At 35.9% G+C, this 18,082-nt stretch overlaps 2 protein-coding genes, 1 non-coding gene and 1 pseudogene across 5 annotated transcripts; 3 read left to right on the top strand and 1 right to left on the bottom strand.

The window, feature by feature from the left end:
- The first annotated feature begins 303 nt into the window (after nt 1-303).
- On the top strand, nt 304-3,802 carry LOC126619229 (mRNA cap guanine-N7 methyltransferase 2-like). 3 transcript variants are annotated; one of them, XR_007621998.1, is made up of 11 exons: nt 304-488; nt 588-666; nt 762-856; nt 1,666-1,737; nt 1,859-1,968; nt 2,142-2,264; nt 2,379-2,471; nt 2,740-2,808; nt 2,999-3,073; nt 3,167-3,267; nt 3,430-3,477. XR_007621998.1 is itself a non-coding variant. In XM_050287537.1 (11 exons), exons 1-11 carry the CDS (start codon nt 384-386, stop codon nt 3,577-3,579), a joined length of 1,086 nt encoding a protein of 361 aa, XP_050143494.1. In that variant the 5' UTR covers nt 305-383; the 3' UTR covers nt 3,580-3,802. The 3 variants fall into 3 exon arrangements, 2 of the variants coding, with proteins under 2 accessions (XP_050143494.1, XP_050143487.1); XM_050287537.1 differs by having other exon boundaries at nt 305-488; nt 2,985-3,073; nt 3,167-3,271; nt 3,434-3,802; XM_050287530.1 differs by having other exon boundaries at nt 306-488; nt 2,985-3,073; nt 3,430-3,802.
- A 143-nt stretch (nt 3,803-3,945) lies between these two features.
- Nucleotides 3,946-4,018, bottom strand: TRNAR-UCU (transfer RNA arginine (anticodon UCU)). Its single transcript has one exon. It is a non-coding gene; the product is annotated as a tRNA-Arg (tRNA).
- A 1,569-nt stretch (nt 4,019-5,587) lies between these two features.
- LOC126619251 (ras-related protein RABC2a-like) lies at nt 5,588-8,371 on the top strand. The gene is made up of 6 exons (XM_050287565.1): nt 5,588-5,832; nt 6,748-6,816; nt 7,020-7,085; nt 7,298-7,419; nt 7,550-7,678; nt 7,830-8,371. The coding sequence occupies exons 1-6, from the start codon at nt 5,688-5,690 to the stop codon at nt 7,941-7,943; spliced, it is 645 nt and encodes a 214-aa protein (XP_050143522.1). The 5' UTR covers nt 5,588-5,687; the 3' UTR covers nt 7,944-8,371.
- Nucleotides 8,372-9,667: 1,296 nt separating this feature from the next.
- Nucleotides 9,668-12,378, top strand: LOC126614276 (monocopper oxidase-like protein SKU5; annotated as a pseudogene).
- Nucleotides 12,379-18,082: the final 5,704 nt, after the last annotated feature.

Raw genomic sequence — 18,082 nt, 5'->3', positions numbered from 1 at the left:
GAAGACGAAGTTGTCCTATATTATTATGGTTAATCCATTGTGAAACTTGCCCACTCTACATCTATGGGTAAATAATAGGGAATTTTAACGAAAAGCACCCGGTACTGTTCACTTTAACGAAAAACCACATTTTTACACTAAAAAGTCAATCCTGGTACTATTCACTTTACCCTTTATTTTGTCCTTATCATTAAAACTCAAAATTTTCAAGCACTTTTCATTAGTTTTCTTTAAATAATATCATTTGTTAAAAAAAAAAGGAAAAAAACTCTGAACCAAGTAATTTGCCAATTAGGACCTGAGCTTGGAGGTAATTTCATTTTTTGCACAATCGTCCGCGTGCGCCTGCTGCTTCGGCGACTCGAGCTTCGCAGTTCGCAGGGATGACGAGTCTGCACGGGGGCACGAAGGCCGAGTCGACTCACCAACGGCTCTACGAGTTCGCAAAATCAGCACTTACCAGAATCTTCGTCCACCCTTACGCCACGGTTCGTCTCCGCTCCAGAAATCTCAATGTCTCCGCACACAAATTCGCAGATATTCGTGTCTATATGTAATTCTGTGACTTTTCATGGTGATTTTTGAAGGTGTGCGAATTGTACTGCGGCGGAGGAGTCGACGCCGAGAAATGGGACGATGCTCAAATCGGCCATTACATTGGGATCGGTACCGTTCAATTTCTGGTTTCTTGCAAGTTTGTTTTGTTTCTGTGTATGTTTGTGAGAGTTAACAATGGCGGAGCTTGCTGTTGGAATTGGTAGATGTTTCTTCTTCGGGAATAAGCCAGAGAAGAGAAGCGTGGGAGAGCCAGAGGAAGGCTTACACTGCTGATTTCTTTGAGCTTGACCCTTGCATGGTAAGGCTGCCTAGCCTCTCCTTCTTTGTTCATGATTTGGTCTTTCTCTTTGTTGGTTTCGCTTTGTCGACTCGAAAATTTCGAACCAGGGTTCTTTTGGGTTTGTTTTAGGGTGAATTGGGTGTTCTTCCTTTTTATAATTCTTGCGTTGTAGATGATTGGTTCTCAGTTTTGCTGTCTGCCATTTTTAAGACTTTGAAGAAATATGTGTATCTCTAGAAATGACATGTATGTTGTAAGAGGAGTGGGGTTTGAATGAAAGGATAACGATTTTCGGAACTGGTCACATGAAGTACCAAATCTATAGTTTGAAAGGAATTGATCTCATAAGCCATATGGTTGAGCAACTCATGCATCTTATAACTCGCTTTAGCAGCAAATTAAATAAATTCAACTCCATGAACTTTTCAGCAGTGTCTAAAAGAGTTTTCTATGAAATGTGAATGTGCAGATTTTTTCGTCGTTTGGAACCCAAATTATCACTAGCCATGTATATTAAGTGTGCTGATCGAAAATATAGATTTCTCTCCTCTGCTTCTTTACTTTTGATTTCGGAGGTGGACTGTTTCTCAATAAACTAACAATTGGAATTTTGTCTTAGTTGTTAGTATAAAATTTGGGCATAAGTTTCAGGCTTCAGCTGTATCAAATAATGGTTGCTGATTGACATTTATCCAGGATTCATCTAATATGAACTATCTAGATCAGCAATTTATGTGTGGGTTGAAACTTTTAGGTGCTTGTAATTTCTTTGGATAACTTTTGGTTTCCTCAATCCTGCATTCTTTGACATTGGATTGTTGTGACAGGAAGATGTGGAGATGCATCTGAAAGATAAGGCAAACACAGCTGATTTAGTTTGCTGCTTGCAGAATTTGCAGGTTTCTAATATATTTTCCAAAGATTGGTATTTTCTTTCCATTTTAGCGGTTATGTTTTTTTCCTTTTTATTCCATTATTTTAAGAATTGCTTGTTCCTTCTTAAAAGCATTTCACTTGCAGCTGTGTTTCCAAACCGAGGAGAAAGCAAGGAAACTTTTGCTTAATGTGTCATCCTTATTGAAACCGAGGGGATATTTTTTTGGTATTACTCCTGACTCATCTACAATATGGTATGGAAGATGCTTGGCAAAGATCTGTTGGTTAATTGCTTATTATTATTTTTTTCTATTTGAAGCATTGAATTGGATTAAATTGGTACATGTATTGATCTTTTTTTACATGGTACATCTTTGCCTTGGGGCAGGGAAATAGTTGTTGCTAATTTGACATTATGGTCATACAGGGCAAAGTACCAGAAGAATGTTGAAGCATATCACAATAGAAGTGGTGGCATGAAACCAAACATTGTCCCCAATTGCATTAGATCAGAGAACTACATGATCACCTTTGAAGTTGAGGAAGAGAAGTACGTATAAGCTTGAGATTTTAAGCATGTCACTCGGAGATTTTGTTTTCGTGGATGATTTTGGTAATTAGTGTTCAACCCTTTTTTCCTGAGTGAATGTACTTCCACTTTCAGGTTTCCTATATTTGGAAAGAAATACCAATTGAAATTTGCCAATGATTTCTCTCCCGAAAATCATGTCTTGGTTCATTTCCCAAGCTTCATCAGGTTCATTGCTGCTTCAAAGTTTGATAAGAATGCGGGCTGTTGTATTTCTTGTGTGGCATACATATTACTTTCTCGCAGTTACCAACGTTCCTCTTGCTTAATACTTGCATATATCGAGGAACTTTTTTTTAAGATGGTTTTCTAGCGGATACCTCTTTGGCATACAGATTCAAGTACTCTCTTTTATTGGTTGTCTTTTACTAGTTTAATGCCGTAGATGTTGATTTTCAATTGATCTTGATTATTGACTTATATTGTATGTTATTAGGTTAGCCAGAGAAGCTGGTCTCGAGTATGTGGAGATTCAAAACTTAACTGAATTTTACGATGACAACAGGTTCGAATTCTTGTTCTCTTCTTAAATTTATCACAAGCATTCCAGTGTAGTTTCTAACGAAACCTGCGAATAGAACCATCAGACCATATTTATTACTTCTAATCGTTTCACGTAACTTTTGCTTTTAACTTATCATGGCTGAATTTTTCTTTTTCCTATATAATTTTTGCTGTAAGAGCACAATTTGCAGGCATGATAATGAATTCGTGTTCGAACCTTGTGGATCCTAGAGGAAGACTTCTTCCTCGATCATATGATGTATTAGGTGATGCTTTTCTTTCTACGTTGTCGTCTATTGCAACTTGCTTAGTTTCTCTTTATTTGTAGTTTCTCATTTGGTTGATATTTTTCTTTTCAGGTTTGTATACCACATTTATATTCCAAAAGCCAGACCCTGATATTACTCCACCGCTCATGACACCAGTGCTGCACGATGTAACTTACATTCAAGATGAGGAGGCAAGTACTTTAAAAGTTTGCTAAGATTACGTAGAAATTGGGCATACGAATCATGACTAATCCACTAATCACTGAATACTCGTAAACTTTTTTAGTCATAACGACCAAATTTGTTTAAGATATAAGGTGGATAGTTATAATGGAAGCCTTTTGATTATGCAGAGAGAGTGGCAAGTGCCAGTGACAACCATCTGGAGAGATGATGAAAAGAGCGTGCCTGTAGAGCCGCCTCCTGGCCTGGGCAAGATTAGTGAACAGAAAGGGATTTTGGGTCCTGGCCCTGCTGAGTTGCGTTTTTCGGAGGCACTTTGACCCGGTGGTTGATGGATGCAAGACGAATGTGCATGGAAGGACTGATTATTAACATAGAGGAACCCATGGTATTGGCGTAAACACATTGTAGCAGTAAGAGTAGTGTGTCCTGTTTGGATCATTTTTTTCTTTTCTTTTCGTGTGGAATCTCGTAGGCCTAAGTGGTAGATTTTGTAAACGAGGTTAAGTTGATGAATGGAATGATTTTATGATTTGGAAATAATCTTGTATGATGCTGATGATGTCCTCTCCTCTCTCGTGTTCCCTCAAAGCAAACCAAAAGTGGTAACTATTTTTGTAGAATTAAAAAAAAAATAGAAATAAAAAAGAAAATTAGAAAAAAAAAAGAGGGAGGATTGGGAATTGCACGCCCAGTGGGACTCGAACCCACAATCGCCTGATTAGAAGTCAGACGCCTTATCCATTAGGCCATGGGCGCTTCTTGTTGTATTTCGTGCAAGTTATATTTTTCTAAACAATTAATAGAAATTGACCTCTTTTAACAATTTATTATTCTTTGACCATTGGTTAGTGTTGGTTTTGGTTGAAAGTTTATAATGCTTACTTGTGCATTGAATCATTGATTAATAGATTATTGCGTACATGATGTTAATTACTTATTTTTATAGTGCTTATAAGATGTTACTCTAAACTTACGTTTTTTCTTAAACATTTCCTCATCTTACGTACTCTCAAAATTAATTGCCAACTGTGACAAGAACATAGAAATTATGAATAAATACACTATATATCAAATCAAAGAAATGAAAAAGTTTGAAGTATTTATTTCTTTGCGACACGTTTGATTTGAAAATTTTAGTTACTATATTATTTTAGTGTATTTTATACAGTGAAGTTTAGTTGTAAATCTAATCATTGAATATTCGACTAATAATCTAACCGTGAAAGATACTGATAAGAAACACCAAAACAAAATTTATAAATTTAATAAGCCCGATTGATAAGTTGAAAAACAATTGGGGTGGTCGTTGAGGTGAAATTTGACAAGAAGATAAACGCAGAGCGATGGTGTGGGTACGTAGCTACGCAGGCTACGTGTGATTGCGTGCTGGTTGCATGCTCAACACGTGTCCAGCAATGGCATAATCCCTGCCAATTTTTGTATTATTTTTTCTAGAGGAAAATGAATTGTATTGTATTCATTGAGAGATTTTTCAATGTAACCGTCACATGAGGTGGTACATCACGTGTCTTTATAGAAATGATAGGTTATGTGTGTTAAAAAGTTAATAACTTAAAAATTAAAATTTTCTACCACTTGCATAAAAACACATGATACATCATCGGTTTTCCCATCACAACAAAAAGTTTCTCATATTCATGGCATATTCATCGCGGCTCTCTTACGTCATATCGGGTTTGGTGTGATTCTTAAAGTAGGTTTGCACCTTTTTGGTTTGATGTGATTCTTAAACTACTGTGTCGTAATGTTTTAATTTTCTCACATTATATGTTAAAGATGATTTATAATAGTTTTTTTTTCTCATGGAATTTATCTATATGTATTTTTGAGTACATTACTATGTCCGTAGCTTACAATTGTTTTCAACGTATATTCATTTGACATTATAGTTACAAACTTATATTCTTACAATGCTTCTTATCTATTTATTCAATATCCCAAAAAAATTGAATTTTTTATTTTATTTGGCTAGCCATTTCTAATTTATATGGCGTAATGTAGACTTTATTGTCAAGCACGTAATGTCAAACGCATGAAATACATATTAATAGTAATATGATGAGGTGTACAAAGTTAGATAAAAAATTTGAAATTATTAAAGATTTTGTTAATAAATATTAATGTCTAGAAATCGGATCTAAAGTCTCTAATGATTAATACATTATTACATACTTTATATAGGATTCAGCTATATGTTCAACATAAGCAGAAGTATATGTCTCTTTATATACAGTGTACACGTATGCTATACGCTGCTACCCGCCAACTCCACCTGTCTCCTCCTACCTCAGGAAGTTTCCCATTTAGTTTTCCATCTCTCTCTCTCTCTCTCTATAGTTCTTGTGTTTATGAAAAACAGAACCACCTTCACATAGCTTAGCAAGAAAAAAGTTGAGAAATAGTAATGAAGGGTTCTTCACCAGTAGGAGGGAACAACAATAATGATTATTCATTCAAGATTCTGCTGACTGGTGATTCTGGTGTTGGAAAGAGCAGCCTTCTTCTCAGCTTCATCTCCAATTTTGTTCAGGACTTGCCTCCCACCATTGGTAATTTTATTTTAAATTTCTCTCCCAAGAATTTCTTTTGATGTTGGTTAATTCTTGCATGTTCTTTTTGAAATTCATGAGTCAGTGACATGTTCAAGTGCTTGATTTGGTTCTATTTAACTCTTCTTAAACACCAAGTTTTGTTTCTTTATGTTGTAAATAACATCACGGTTTGAGCTTTGCCTAGTTGGCTAGAGTAGCATGCCCCCTTTTGCATCTAAGTTCATATTCCCCCTTCCCGCGGTTTGACGAGTTTAGTGTAGATTATTTTTTTCAAAATGTTGCAAATTACATGTTGAATTTTTTTATGAAGTATAATGGTGACATGCATTTTTTTGAAACAATTTTAGTATATGAAGTTTAATTTGTCTACTTTTCTTCTATTTCTTTGTTCTGAGGGGTGGGTGGAGGTTACCAAAAAAAAAAAAAAATTGAATTGGGGTGTTGATTTGTTACTTCATGGGAAATTCAATTAAGCAAAGGTTTGCACAAGATTTATTCTGTATGTAGGGTTAAAAATATAGTTTGCATGTACATCTGCCTAGATTTGCGTTTCCTCGAAACAGTTATCATGCAATTGCAGTTCGGGACATTTATGAATTTTATCTTGTTTGCATCTACTGAATACCGATTTCAATTTAATTACTCACTTTCCTAAGTGGAGCAGAATTGTGATTTCTATACAATTGTTAGGTTTCCGGAATATGCCTTGCTCTTCGTCGTCGTATTGGTAATGAAATCGATCATATATGGGTTGTAGGCAGACTAATTTGTGACTAAATTAGGCATAGGAAACAAGTTTGCGCTATAAACTCGTGTGGAATTTCTGAGGCGAACTATGAAATTTTTATTTGATTGTTAATTTTCTGATTGTCGTTGTATTTGGTGCTGATGTGCTTAACCAACCATTTGAAGGTGTGGATTTTAAGATCAAACAGATTTTAGTTGGTGGAAAGAGATTGAAGCTTACAATCTGGGATACAGGTATTCAATGGACCTAACTATTTTCTGTCAACTTTCTTGTGACTTCAAGAGGGGAATAGATTCTCCTCTTTAGTTTTCTTTGAATACTAAAACGTTGATTTTACTTGGCTTTTAAGCAAAATGTTGAGTTGATACTCGACTTCCAGGATCGAAAACAATATTCTCCTTGTTTAATCGTCAATGTTTTTCTTTCGGTTTCGCAGCTGGACAGGAGAGGTTTGGAACAGTAATAAGCTCATATTACAGAGGTGCACATGGTATCATTCTTGGTACGTGTATGTCATTGCGTTTATGGGAACATTGCATTGTGCATTTTTTTAGTGATTTTCAATTATCAAAGGGTAAAAAAAAGTGTATGGCCATTGGAAACAAACAATTTGTTGCACTTTGATATAATTTTTTTCACACAATAGAGGCGACTTGGAAGTTTATAACGCATCAAAATCTTACTGATTAATTTTCCATTTGATTTCAATCTTAGTGTATGATGTGACACGGCGAGAAACCTTTACAAACTTATCGAATATCTGGGCGAAGGAAGTAGAGACATACTCCACTAATCCCGAATGTATCAAAATTCTAGTAGGGAATAAAGTTGACAGGGTAAGTGTGTGCTGTGGTTTCTTAAGTATGGATTCCATACTTCCTCTTTCTTTTAGGGTAGGCTATGAGTTTCCATGCTTTTTGAAGCTGCGGAGATATCTGATCCCTATATTGTTAAACCGCTTTCCAGGAAAATGAGAGGGCTGTAACTCGAGAAGAGGGCTTGGCTCTTGCACAGGAACATAAATGTCTGTTTCTTGAATGCAGTGCGAAAACTAGAGAAAATGTTCAGCAATGCTTTAAAGATCTCACAATGAAGGTAATGTACATTCGGAAAGGCTTGCACTTTTTTGACTAAAGACAAACGAGCCAATTGATTTTCTGTCGAGTTTGCAGCAATAATTTCCATACTCCCACGGCATGCTTCAAGGCTTTCATTTAACTTCGTTACAATCCTAATATTTTGACAGATGCTGGAGGTGCCAAGTTTACTAGAAAGTGGATCTGTAGAAGTGAAGAGACACATTTTGAAGCAGAAACAAGAAGATCGATTTCCTTGCAGTGGCGATTGCTGCTCACAATGACAACGCTAGAAAATGTTGGTACAAGAATCGGTGTAATGTCAACTGGCGGCTGGGTGCTCTTCAAAGCCATTGCCATCAGTCCCATTACAATTTGGGAACAATGGGTATAGTAAAGGTTCTGGTTTACCTATATTTGCTTGGACGTCGAACTTAGTATTACACGAAGGTGGTAGGAGTTTGGCTTGAGTGTTAGTCAATTTTCTTAGGGCATTTCAGAGAATACAGATTACAGAGTAGTGGTTGGAAAAATAATACAATAAATCCCTCTGTATCGATAACTATCTGTAAATTACATGAGATGCACAGAAACTGAACAGTACAGAAAATGGCTTCGATGTACAAACGAAAAGTAGGACTATGGAGTTTTTTAGAATTTCTCTTCACTTATGTTTTCATTCATTGTTAATATGAGATACGAAATTTTGTTAGTATCAGAGAAATTTATATATATATGCTAAAACCCAAGGGTTAGCTATATTTGTTTATGCGTCAGCACTCAATTAAGCTCTATTTTATGGCTTTTTAGCTATATTTGTTGCTACAAGCTTAATTAAGTATTGACGCAGAAATAAAATGACCAAAATGATTTATAGTGACAAACTTAGGGACCACCAAAGTGAGAAGTTATACTAATCTCAATTATTATTTGGACTAAAAAGTCATAAAAAAATAATATTTGGCTATTTAAGGATGAATAAGAATTTATACTCAAAACTTTTAATAGATGATTCATAGGAATTTGTCCTTATAAATCACTCTGTAAAGATCATATATGCAAAAAGTCAATTAAAACTAAAGTGGTTTACACTATGTTTGGATAAAGAAATTTAAGATTACTAAGGAATTTAAAAATGGCGGAAATTGAAATGACGAGATTTTATTTTCTAGAATTTGTAAATTTTCTTGTTTGGTTAACCTAAAAGAACAATGACATTGAATACGGAATTTGTTATTTTTAAATTCTCAATCATAGAAATTGGGAAATGACACCTATTTACATGGAATTTGAACTTGGGAATTGGAGATCCCAAATTCTAAGGTTTTTTTTCATGCGGAAATTCTAAATTTCTAAGTTTATGAATCCAAACAAGGAAATTGGTGCATGTTAATTTATAAATTCTGACTTTTATCAAAATTGCAAGTTTATTTCCCTCATCCAAACATAGTGTTAGTCAATAATTATATCAAATAGATAGAAGATTCATATACTATAGTGATTAGTGATTGACTAAACAAACGGTCTCTTTTCTTAAAAAAGTGGTGCCTCTAATACTACTAGTTTTGAGTATCAAATCCCTAATTACAAAGCAAAATCAAAGTCCTCTCTAATTACAAAGCAAAATACAAAGTCCTCCAATACTAATAGGTCTTCGAAATGAAGATTAGCTAAGAGTTGATCAAAACTAGGCCACGACTAACTCGTCTAACCAGCCGGCTTGCTTTATCTTGGTCACTAATGTTTGTTATGCTTTTGACAAAAATAAATAAATAAAACTGCATGGGGTGCTACTATTCCTATTACTATAGTACTTTATATCACCGATTGATGCAAATTCCCGGCCGTTTCCTAATTCGCTGCTTGTTTATTCCCTCCCTTTGTTATTTACGTATATAAGCTACATTGTATGCACAAGAAAACCAGAAAAAATCAGAACCTGCATTGCAGTTTTGGGCCTTCCAACTTGGCCTCTACCGGCTTTAACTGCCGTTGGCTTGCCTGGGCAATGCTGATAGTAGTAGTTCTTGTTGCTAGAGCCAACGGCATTGACATTTTTCTCGAATGGCATGTTACACTTGATACCACACTCAAGCCTGTGACCCAGGATCAACCTGTGATAAAAAGAAAAAAAAAACCTATTAGTTTAGTATTTAGAACTTAGTCCTTGGCAGATTTTCTATTTGTTAATAATGCTTCGTCTTTATTTTTGTGGTTTTGAGCAGGTTGTCGCGATTAATGGATTGTTCCCGGGGCCACTTATCAACGCCACAACGAATGATTTTGTTCACGTGAACATCTTTAATGACATGGATGAACCTCTACTCTTTACATGGTATATATGTAACAAATAATTAATTTTTCATAGACCAAATGTTGGTATAAGAATTTGAGGAAATGGTCTAGCTGGTGCAGGAATGGCATACAACAAAGGTTAAACTCATGGCAAGATGGAGTTTCCGGAACAAACTGCCCAATTCAACCCGGTACAAACTGGACATGTGTGTTCCAGACCAAGGATCAGATAGGCAGTTTCTTCTACTTCCCTTCCATCAACTTTCACAAGGCTGCTGGAGGATTTGGACCTATTCATGTCATCAACCGCAATGTCATTGCCATCCCCTTCCCTAGACCAGAAGCCGCATTTGATCTCCTTATTGGCGATTGGTTTTATGACAGTTACCAGGTCTTTCACTTGACATTTTATTCATGAACAACATCTATTTGCTTCATTTGTTTTTAGCTGACACTTTTTTTTGGGGCATGGAATTCGAATAGAGTACTAGGGCACTGATGGGCATTCCTCTAGTGGCTTACCACACAATCCCAGATATATTTTTGATGAATGGAAAAGGCCCTATTGGTAACCCCATGTCAAAATCCTATGAATCATTCAATGTCAGGCAAGGTACTTTAAGTCGGATTTCAATTACTGAATTCAAACCTCACAAACAACAATTGTTTCTGCTATTTAATTTACGATAGCGTGACCAATATTTCATGATGGCATATTTGTTACGCAGGGATGACTTACAGGTTGAGAATATCAAATGTGGGGAATGCTATGAGTTTCAATTTCAGGATTCGAAACCATCAAATGGTGTTGGTTGAAACAGAAGGATCTTGCACTGATCAGTTCGCTTTGGATTCTCTGGATGTGCATGTCGGCCAATCATGCTTGGTTCTCGTCACAGCTAACCAAAATGCAGCTGATTATTACATGGTGGCATCTAAGTTGGTCAACACCTCTGAATTTACTAACCTTGTGGGCAATGGGGTCTTGCACTACTCCAATTCAGTCTCACAAGTTAGTGGTCCCCTGCCTGAAGGCCCTGATCCTTTTGATCTTGATTTCTCAGTCGATCAAGCGAAGTCTATTAGGTAAGAAACCAGCTTCATAAACATTTATTGTGTAGTACTGAAACATCTTCGTACAAACTGTACAATGTTACCTACTAAGCGTTATTGCGGAGGTGGATGAGGGATTTATATTTTAGGATATTATGTTTATCAGCATACATATAATAAGAAAGTGCTATTCGCACGCTTATTTTTACCTTCCACATACCTTTTTTTATTTTTGGTCATTCATCTTTTCAAATTCATTCGATCCGACGATCAAAAATTGAGAGAGGTGTGTGAGAAGTAAAAATGAGTGTATAAATAGCACTACCATTTTAATATACTATCGATTGGTAACATTATGCGATAATATTGCACTTTACGATTTCAGTGGAAAATTAATTACTTATATATGCTATATAATCAGCTTGGAATAATTCTCATCATACACATTCTAATGTCTCCATTTAATTTGTTCTTTCACCATGATCAGGTGGAACTTGACTGCAGGAGCTGCTAGGCCTAATCCACAAGGAACCTTCAATGTGTCAAATGTGACCCTATCCCAAACGTTGATCCTCCAAGGTTCCGTAGCTAACATTAATGGTGAACCGCGTTATGTTGTCAACAATGTGTCATATAGAACTCCGGAAACCCCGTTGAAACTCGCTGATTACTATGTCAATGGCACCGGTGTGTACCAACTTGATGCTTTTCGGGTTCATTATCTCAATGACGATGCGGCATACGGAGTGTCCGTCGTGACCGGAATCCACAAAGGGTGGATAGAAATTGTGTTCATGAACAATCTGGATGCCATTGATTCTTGGAATTTAGATGGTTTTGGATTTTACGTCGTTGGGTGAGCATCAACCTATACATGTGACAGGTTAATTTTGTTTTTAGAACATTAAGATATTCACCGCATTAATAGTCTGACAACATTATGTATATTGTAATGTTCTACAGGTTTGGGAACGGAGATTGGTCAACGGATTCACGCAACACATACAACCTCTACGATCCTGATGTGAGATCAACAGTTCAAGTGTACCCCGGACGATGGACTGCAGTTTATGCATTCCTTGACAACCCTGGGATGTGGAACTTGCGGTCACGACCGTTGAAGCACTGGTACTTAGGGCAAGAACTCTATGTGAGAGTTTATGATGCTGACCCCCTAACCCAGCTAAGGAGCTCCCACCACCCCAAAACCTGCTTCGATGTGGTTAGTGCATTCCATTAATCCCATGATTAAGCTCTTCAATTAGCGTAATTCAGTCTTTAACCGAAATCCTAATCTTTGACTTTATTTCCTCTAAATTTGAAATTACAGGAATATTTTATTCTCCTCCAGCTCCAGCCTCAGCTACATAGACCTTAATTAGCAGAATTATAGCTGCATTATGAAATAATTTGCAAATAAATGTCCATATATTGTATACAAGCTGTTTTTTTTTTTTGGTCAAGAATATTGTATACAATTATAACCACATGTTAACCTGAATTATTTTTTTTAACTTTCTGCTCTACAACTTTCAGCTTAATTCATTGGCTTTGTTACTGTATTTCCTTGGTTTATAAAAAAACAGTGTCATCCATAAAAAATTAAGAACAAAAAACTAGCAAATTACTCAATATAGCATTAGTGTGCATGTTAATTAAGGCTTTATATCTATTTAGTTAGAAATAAGCAAAAATTCAATTCAGTCTTAACCGTTCATTATCCGTGTTATTGAGTAATCTGAACTATTAAAGAAAAATTGCAGATAGAGATGAAAACTGTTAGATTCTATAAAAACTTTGATTGTATTTGTAAGATTTATACTGAAGGAAAAAATCAAGAGGATGATGAAATTGGATCTGCAAATCCCAGAGCACAAGTCATGCACTTGTTGCTTGTACATTCATCTCACAACTGTACAAAAATAGACGTTAGGGTTTTACAAGAGAGAGCCTATGAGCTCATCTCAGCCATCAACGCAATTTTCTATAAGACAATGCCATTTGCTCAGACCCTAATAACTATTCAACTAATCTCAACCATTGATCAATAACAAACGATTGACACCTCAGCAAACTAGATCATCAGTTTAGACACTTAATCTCAACAAAAACTAGAACATAACATTTTGTTGCTTGCACGTTGGATTAATATAAACAAGTATATAAGCAATTTATTCCTTTTCTCCTTTGATATACGGGTTAAAGATGGTGCCAAAAAAGAAAGCCCCTTATAATTCGACACGTGTCCAGATACTTAAAACCCTAACCTAACAGTGTTAAGTTTTACCAAAAAAAAAAAAAAAAAAAAAACTAAGATTTAAAACATGAAGCCCAGCCTCACCGGAGCGCGACCCACCCTGACCCCCGTCAACCACTCGGCTCCGCCACGGGAAACCTTTTTCTGCTTCTGTTTCCTCGTTTCTTTCTTTGTTTTTTGGATGTAAGATTCCCCGTCCACCTTCTTCTCCTCCGCCACGCCGTGTATCTCAAACTGCTCCAAGCAAATCGAGCACACGGAACGTACCAAGCGAACTGGTGCGGGAGAGAGAGAGAGAGAGAGAGAGAGAGAGAGAGAGAGAGAGAGAGAGGATACACTGTAGCCGGCGACGGAGTCGAGTGGCTGAGGAAGAAGCCGTCGGCGAGGAGGACTGGGAAGGGAATGTCCAGAGGGGAAAGCTTTGGTGGCGGCTAAGATTTTGTGTTTTTCATTAATTATTAGTTATTATTTTATTTTATTTTACTAAGGGGTGTATTCAATTAGGATTTTGAGAGGGATTTTGAGAGAGTTTCAGGGAATTAATAATTCCAGAAGTATTCAATTGAGAATTTAAAAGACTTTATAAAAGTCTCAGTGTATTCAATTGAGATTCTTAAAGACTTCTTACAATTCCCTATAAATTTAGGCGTATTCAATCATAACTTTTAGAAAGTCTCTAAAAGTTTAGGTGTATTGAAAAAGAAAGTGGATTTGAACGGATTTGTGATTTGGTGGATTTTGGAGGATTTCAAGGTGATATGTATAAATACCAAAGAGCTTGGCAAATCTCCCCTCAACCCTAGAAACTTTGAGAGATTTTGAGCGTGTTGCTCTTTCCTCCAGAGACCGTCTTCTCCTCTCCAGAAACATTGGGCTCCAAGGTAAAAAATTTCTCACCTTGTACATGTTATCTTTTTTTCTCTCCTTCAAGCTTCATGATTTTTCTTGTTTTGATAGTGTTGTTCTAGGGTTAGGGTTTTTTTGGTTACTTTGGAGTTAAGGTTTTTCTTGTTAGGGTTAGGGTTTTTCTGACCATCAAACTTTTTGAAATTCATGTATTTTGTGAAGATACAAGTATTGATTTTACTGTTTTGATCGAAAAGTAATTGAGTTTCTGGTTTGATTACTTTGGAATACAAGTATAGACGTTACTTTTGGGTTAGGGGTTTGATTTTATTGTTTGGAATTCAAGTTTGTATAGGTTGTCTCCCTTCTGCATCCCATGCCAAAACAATTTTCTACTTGTGCAGCATACTTTTTGCAGTCAGAATCTTGATTTACTAGAAGGGTCTTGCAATCACTAATCTTTTTCTTTTCAAGTGCAACACTTTTGCAACCTCATTTTTTTTCTTTTTATATTAAATAATAAAAAATTATTTCATGCCTCAAAGTATTTATTTTTTTTAGCCGAAACATGGTAGGGTGAAGTTGTTTCCTTGATTTTTCAACCTTTGTATCTAGTCCATTCCTGATCAGCTTGTACTTGGGCTTGTTCTTCTTGGCATTCTTTACGGTATCATAAACATGGACCAAAATATCGATATTATCGGCGATATTTCGCCGATAATATTGTTTTTGTGAGAGGGTGATATTTTCGCGAGTATCCACTTAATTATCGTCAATAGATCGCGATATTATCAATAATATCGATAATATCGCGATATTATCGGAGGAATTTGTCGTTGTCGTCTGGAACCTTACTCCCCCATTAACGACGACCTCTTCGATCGCCTCCTGGACTCCCTCATCCTCCTCGTCTTCAACAAGATCGGTGACTTGAAGACCCTCAGCCGTCGCTGCGTCGTTCTCTGTGGCGGTGAACGACTCCCGACGATGTGGTAGTCATCAGATCCCATTCATTCGACGGCGGGACCTACTCGAACCATTTTTGTTTGCCGTGAAACGACCTGTGGTGGTCGGAACACCTCTAGACACCCACGCCTCGCCGGAGATAGGTGTGCCGAATCCCAAGCCGATTTCGTCCCAAAAACCTTGGAAAAACACGAGATAGAACTTAAAAATTCACATCTAAGCTTCAATCTAGAACAGAAAGAGGTAAACCCGAAGCTTACCTAACCGGAGAAGATTAAGAAGCTTGCCGGAGAGTTCCTGTGTTAGCCGAGTTGCAGAGACGAGAAGGAGAGGGAGAAAGACGAGGTTTGATGACGATGATGATGATGGTAATGATGTTTGCACGATGGTGCTGCCGTGTGTGTGTCTCGGCGACAGAGAGGGAAGAGATAGAGGGTTTCGAGAGAGAGAGATAGAGTGCAGAGAAAGAAGAAGAAGAAAGAGAAAGGAAAGAGGGTCACGGGGTAGGGGACGGAAAGAGAGAAGAGTGAGGAGTGATATGGTGCTACCACGTGGTAGTTTGGGAATGTTTAGGAATCTAGATAAAGGGTCCAGATTTAATCAAAATTGGGGGGGGGGGGGAAATGAAATCTCAATAAAACTTTATGGGACTTACGAAATTATACATATAATTGGGGGTTGGGGTGTTACACGCCGCACCCACTACCTGCAACCTAGAAAAAAATAAATAAACAAATAAATAAAACCCTAATAGTTGAGGTAGTTTTGTGTAATTTACCCTAATATTTATTATCTAGGATAAATTTCTATATTTAAAAAAACACCAAGGGATTTGAACCCCTCCCATTTTACTCCTTCAACACCTTGACCACCATATCACTTATGTTTTTGTGAAAATATGCTAAAATATTTATATATATGGTTTTGTTTTGAATTCTTTTTGCAAGAAACAAATCTACACATAGAGATGATGAAGATAGTGAAATTTTTGAACCTCATAGGAACTCTATGTGGTACTAAGTCACTCATGTATCTTACCATGCAATGTATAAAGTGTAAAATATTGTACTAATTCATTATATATAAATGATTATGATGTGTTTAAACTTCTTTCATTAATTACTACATATATTTTACACTCACAATGTTTGCCAGCTCGCTATATAATCAACTTAAATTAGTTAAATCCATCATGCAATGCATTTCCTTCCATTTTTTTGTGATAAACTAATAGATAATTGACTAAATAAATATCATGCAAAGTTTCAATAAAAATTTCCAAGTTTTTCTTACAATTTCCGTGGTTTTTATTCATTTTTTATCGATATCGATAATATCCCGATATTTCCATCGAAATTTCCGTGTTTTTGGACTACCGATATTTCCGATATCATCGATATTTTATACCTTGATCATAAATCAAATCGAAACCAATGGACTTCCCCCTCCAAAATGGGTGCGGAACTTGAATACGAAGATGGAATTTGGGTCCCTCACCTCTGAAAACATTGTTTATACAAATAATTTGTCACTCCAAAAGTTGTTGAGTTTCTGCTTTCTCTAGTCTTTTAAAATGTTTCTTGCTCACTTATATGACTAATTAATCTTTTATTATCTTATAGGGAGTTCTTCGTAGGGAATGCCGTTTTGATGAATTTCCAATTGAACTAGAAGATAAATCTGAAGATGAAAAAAATGATGATGAACTAGGTAATCAAACTCAAGAGCTACAACGACAGATTGCTAATGCATGGAGAGCTGACATAGCTACAAATATGTGGATAGATGTTGTAAGTGATAGCAATCAAAGATGAGAAATAGAATTAATTGTTTTTATGGATTGGAGTATGCAATTTGTGTTTGAAAAACTTTGATAGCTAGTTTATTTTGTAAGCCTTTAACTTTCAAGATTTTGGATGCCAATGTTTAATTTCACTTTGATAGCTACTTAACATTGCATGTGAACTTGGTATTGTGATTTGTATTAGTAGGATGAAACTGATTTTGGCTTCTAAAGGGAAGGAAATTGTTGATCAAATTCTCTGAAATTCTCTAACCCCATATAAAAAATTCTCTCACAATTCATGTGAATTCTCTGGAAGTTATAATTTAATTCACTCAAAATCTCTGGGAATTCATTTTTTTTCTTCTCAAACTCTCTTAAATTCCGTAGATTTAAATTCCCTGAAACTCTCTCAAAATCTGTTAAGTTTTGGTGTTAAAGGAGCTATTTAATAATAGCCACATGTTTTGTTCAAAGAAAAAAAAATAGCCACATGTCATGGGGTGGTATTTTTCTGGTACCAATGTTTAGGTACAGAAGATTTGAACTACAACAAACCTTGATATATGATGATAAAACACCACATTTTTTCTTTTTAAAATTTTATTATTATTATTAGAGAAGAGAAAGAGTTCGAAACTATTACAATAATTTAGAAGATGAGTAGTTTCGAATTGAAGATGCATAGGTAGAAATGCAACATCTTTTAACTCTTTTTTCAAATAAAAAGTTAAGAAAATAAACTTGTGATGAAGAAATAAAAAGTTGAGAAAATAAACTTGTAAATATCTTCAGGCTAGTTGTCACGTAGTATAATATGTTTAACGAAAATAGCAAAATTGTAAAGTTTAATTGAAATTCAATCATCTTCAACAGAAGTCCAACTAAATCAGATCTCCCTCTCCAATTAGAAGTCAAATAAAAAGAAATACCTAGTCCACGATTTCCTAAAGTGCTGAGAAAAACAAGGAAACTGATCTTATTCTTATTTAATTTCAAACGTGTCTCTCCAATTTTTTTCATCTTTTTCCTTGGCCTTTTGTGTTTACACCTGATCAAAAGTGCCGTAGCTATCGTATTTTACGTTCTTTCCGCAGGCGTTTATGATAACTATGCTATTAACTTAACGATTATATAATTAATTAGTAGCTAATTAGCCTTTATTTACGTGAACACAAGGAGGAGGACAGTTTACTGCAGGCTTTGCATACGAAGGAGTTAAA

This window comes from Malus sylvestris, chromosome 1, assembly GCF_916048215.2.
Source record: "Malus sylvestris chromosome 1, drMalSylv7.2, whole genome shotgun sequence".
Classification (NCBI taxonomy): domain Eukaryota; kingdom Viridiplantae; phylum Streptophyta; class Magnoliopsida; order Rosales; family Rosaceae; genus Malus; species Malus sylvestris.
Note: the sequence above shows the minus strand (reverse complement) of the source record. Positions and strands in the feature narration are given on the sequence as shown.